Source organism: Phaseolus vulgaris, chromosome 7 (assembly GCF_000499845.2).
Source record: "Phaseolus vulgaris cultivar G19833 chromosome 7, P. vulgaris v2.0, whole genome shotgun sequence".
Taxonomy (NCBI): Eukaryota; Viridiplantae; Streptophyta; class Magnoliopsida; order Fabales; family Fabaceae; genus Phaseolus; species Phaseolus vulgaris.
In genome coordinates this window covers 6,609,795-6,614,038 of record NC_023753.2, presented here as the reverse complement: position 1 = coordinate 6,614,038, position 4,244 = coordinate 6,609,795, and the positions used below count along the sequence as shown (strand labels likewise).

The window sequence follows — 4,244 nt, the reverse complement described above, 5'->3', positions numbered from 1 at the left end:
GTTTTAAGTATGAAACAAAACAGGTCATAAATGAGAAGAAACAATGAGTTTATGTTTTAATAATGAGAAGATAATGGACCGACTGAATATGAAATAACAAGCACCAACTTCTAGTGTCATGTCTCTTGTTATTTTGTAACATCATAGTGTCAACTCTAATGTAATATATGAGTATTACAATTAATAAACACAACAAAATAGAAAGTCAAAGTTTTTTTTTTTAAAATTCATGTATATTATAAAAACATATATATCACATTTTATTTCATTCACATCTCATTGACATCAAACACCATAAACATTTGACTCTAGTTCTATAAGACACATGCGTTGAATTAAATGTTGGAGATCCAAATTAATATAGACTCGAATCCAAGTCCTTTCAGTGAACAAGTAAGCATTAACCACTAGATCAGACAAGTTCTTTGGTCATATTATCATTTTTATTATACTTATTATTATTAATATAATTTATACATATTATTATTAATAATAATAATTATATAAATAATAATGATAATACTAAAGAATTTGTCTGTGGTAGTAGTTAAATTTTCTTTGGTTACGGAAGGAACCTGGTTTTGAATCCCATCTAATGCAAATTTTATTTTAGTTAAATTTTACATATGGAATTTAATTCTCGCTTCATGTAATGTTAATTTTACATACGAATTTTGATCCGTATATAATTCGGTCAGTTTTATAAGATTAAATTAAACTTAAAATTCTTTTATGACCTACTAGATAGAGTTCTTTTTCAAACTACGAACTAGGTCCCAGGAACCTCCTACAAGTCGCAATCTTATTTTTCTCTATATATAAATTCAATATTAGTAAAGTCACAATTATCTATTTTCGAATCCATTTCAATACATCACCTACATCCAAACATACTCATCCGTATACATTTCATCTCAATTCACATACTAATTAATTTCAAATTCATTATTCATCCAATTATAATAATATGTTGATAAAATGTTTTTTTAAGTGCTCTATTCTCTTTTTAAAGTTCATGGCGTAAACTGAGTTAAATATTAATGTTTCAAATATCGTGTTATACAGTGGTTTATAAGTCATTTGGTTTTATTTTACTTTGAAGCCCACACTATACTATTCCAAAAACATAAGTAATTTACTTTAAAGTAATCCTCAAATATTGCTGAACTTAAGACAGAGATTGAAGTACATGAGCGACGTTGATGCAAACATTACAGAACTTCACCATCACCACCTGAAAATTTCTTACAGTGTTTTCCCCAGTGACAAACGCATACCTTGTATATCAACAACTGAAGGAGCCGAACTATGATCAATGTCTACACATCTCTATAAAATTGAGTTGAATAAACATACTCCTGAACTTTTAATATCTACAAGGCTGAATAAACTATCAGTGTGAGAGTGTACAAAGAATTGGGTTAAATTTTCTGAAGGGGCTGAACTATGAGTGGAAGTCCATGAGTTGGCCTTAGGGAGAGCATAATAGATGGTGAATGTTTGTAATGAGGAGAAACCTTAAAAGTAAACCTAGAGAGAAGAAGGGTTAACACAATCTTGTACTCCATAAAGGTCAAATTCCTACCAACACACATTCTCCCTCCAAACCCAAAAGGCAAATACCCCATCTTGTGCTTGCATCCACCATTCACATCATCCATGAACCTCTCTGGTCTGAACTCATTCGCATCCTTTCCCCATAGTTCAGGATCGTGGTGCATGGCCACCACATCTATCCACATGTTCGTTCCATTAGGCACTGTTATATCATCAACCTTAATGTCTTCTCTAGCTTGCCTTTGCACATTTGGTGCTGGTGGGTACAGTCTTAGAACTTCATTCATCACGCACTTCATCTGCATGTTTGGTCAAGACATTTTTAGTTTACATGCAAGATCTTAATGTAGGGAGAGCATAGATGGACAAATATTATAAATACATCAACGAACGTTACCTTCTTTAAACCAGAGAGCAATGTGATATCAAGCTTGTCACCACCACCCACCACTTCTCGTATCTCATCTCTCAACTGATCTTGCCAATCTTGGTGCATGGCTAGAAGCAACAAGGTCCATGTAATAGCAAGTGCTGTGGTTTCATGGCCTCCGAAGAAGAAGGTCTTGCATTCATCAACAACTTCTCGCGATGTTAACGTCTTCCCTAACCGTCCATCAACCTGATTATTTGCTTTCAGCAACAAACCTAACAAATCTTGTTGAGAATTTTTGGTGGGTGAATTCTTCCGAGCTTCTATGATGGACAACAAGAGCTCGTCGAGTTCTTTCCCAAGTTTATTGGCCTCTAACGTTTTCTTCACATTGAAATACTTGCCAAAGGGAACCCCTACATACCGATTGCTCTTGAAGAGTGTCATTTGCAAGGCTCGTAACTTAACAATCGCGTCTCTTGCATTATCGTCTTTCATGCCAAAACTTGTTCTTGCTATGATCTCTCCAGCTGTTGCTACAATCTCGCTCTCCACGTCGATTTCAGGGTTGAAAGAGTTTATTTGGGTAACCCATCTATCTATCATTTGATTCGTAGATTCAACCATCATATTTGCCATTCCCTATATAACAAAAGATAATGCCAAACAATTAGATGTATGCTTATGGCCATTAACTATTGAACCCACAAGAATAACAGAATCATCAAAGCTACTCCAACTAAATTTCAAGTTGAACCGGATTCAATGAGTGCAGGAAATTGTGAGCAACTAAATCAAATGTAACTTAATAATGGAAAGATACCTTCAAGTTAATGGGATTGAATGCGGGAGCAACAATGTGCCTCTGACGAACCCAATCATTACCCTCAACCATGACCAAACCACTCCCAAACATAGGGTCTCTGTCATTTCTAAACACACTTGGCTTGCCCCATCTCTTGGCCATCACCACTGTCGACATTTTCTTCAGAAACTCTGCCTCTGCAATGTACAAAAATGGCTCCGTGCCCAACCAGTACACGAACACTTTACCTACACGAACAAAAAAATGCAAAAATGCATACTTAACAAGACTTCCATATCATGACGGATACGAGTTATTCAATAAAATGGACATAAATGTCCATGACATGGGAGACTTACCATAAGATTTCTGCCAGCTAGAGAAGTAAGGGAAAACGGAAGAGTGTATATCGTGTGAGAGATTTGAGGAAACAACTGAAGATTGAATGATACTGTTTTTTTTCATCTCTTCAATGTTCCCAAGTGGAAAACTTGGGGTTGGCCCTCCCAACCCACATTTCTTAAGCATCTTAAGCTTTTGGTTAGGGAAAACCCACCAAGAAAAAGTTAGTATGAAGAAGAAGAAGAGGCAAAGTAGTACATAGAAGGCAACAAGAACCCCACATAGCCCTACAAACTCCATCTCTCTCTCTCTTTGTATCTATGTAACACTTAAGCTTCTAAGATTATGGTTGTGTTGTGGAGAGGATATGGTAATGTATGTTAGTATTTATATAAGAAGGTTTTGGATAGGAGAATCAATGGGTGGCTTTGGAGTACTGTGAAAGGAAGGAGTTATTACACTTGTGCTTTTATTTTTATTATTATTATTTTTGCTGCGGTTGACCTTTTTGACCCTCTGATATGTTTGAATATTGTCCCTTTTTGGGTCCACATGTCTTTGTGTTTCAAAGGTTTTGGTCGGTTTTGTTTTGCAGGTTTTGTCAACACAGCTTAATTATGTTCGGAAGTGAAAATTTGCAGAGTGAGGAAGAATACAGAAAAGGAGTGGGAAAAAAAATGTTCCTCGTCCATCTTTGTTGGTAGTCAACGCGCTATGCAAAAGAAACAAAGATCACGTCTCTACCGTGTTTGGCTTATAATAAGCCAAACGTAGTACATGCTTTGTGAATCCGCGGTGTACGTAAATACTTAACCGTACACAGTATAGCAAACAAGAGCATCACACTTTATTTTTTGGAAAATTATGCTTTCATACCATTCTTTCACTTTACACTCCGCTAAATATTAATATTTTAATTTTTTTAATTTTAAAAATTATTTTAATATTTTACCTTTTATCTAATATTTCACTAAAAACATTTCTTTATTTTTAATTTTTTTTTATTATAAATATTAATATTTTATTGTAAAGAGTGGAATGTCAAAATATAATCATCCTTATTTTTTCTCACTATCTTTTTCCGTTAATTAACTTTTTTGTCACTACTACAATAGACACATGAGCTAGAAACATAATGTCAACTTCTAATTTATTTATTTTAAAGCAATT

At 34.4% G+C, this 4,244-nt stretch overlaps 1 protein-coding gene across 1 annotated transcript; it reads right to left on the bottom strand.

The window, feature by feature from the left end:
* Positions 1-1,199: 1,199 nt before the first annotated feature.
* LOC137829486 (cytokinin hydroxylase-like) lies at positions 1,200-3,443 on the bottom strand. The gene is made up of 4 exons (XM_068636292.1): positions 3,092-3,443; positions 2,751-2,980; positions 1,955-2,569; positions 1,200-1,856 (listed from the first exon to the last, which is right to left on the bottom strand). The coding sequence occupies exons 1-4, from the start codon at positions 3,372-3,374 to the stop codon at positions 1,422-1,424; spliced, it is 1,563 nt and encodes a 520-aa protein (XP_068492393.1). The 5' UTR covers positions 3,375-3,443; the 3' UTR covers positions 1,200-1,421.
* Between the last annotated feature and the right edge of the window lie 801 nt (positions 3,444-4,244).

Bases quoted from the DNA above. Each gene is read 5' to 3' on its own strand.
- LOC137829486 (XM_068636292.1), bottom strand. From the start codon at position 3,374: ATGGAGTTTGTAGGGCTATGTGGGGTTCTTGTTGCCTTCTATGTACTA. The intron at 2,981-3,091 runs GTAAGTCTCCCA...TTGTTCGTGTAG, and splicing joins TAGCTGGCAGAAATCTTATG to GTAAAGTGTTCGTGTACTGG. The intron at 1,857-1,954 runs GTAACGTTCGTT...CCAAACATGCAG, and splicing joins TGCTCTCTGGTTTAAAGAAG to ATGAAGTGCGTGATGAATGA.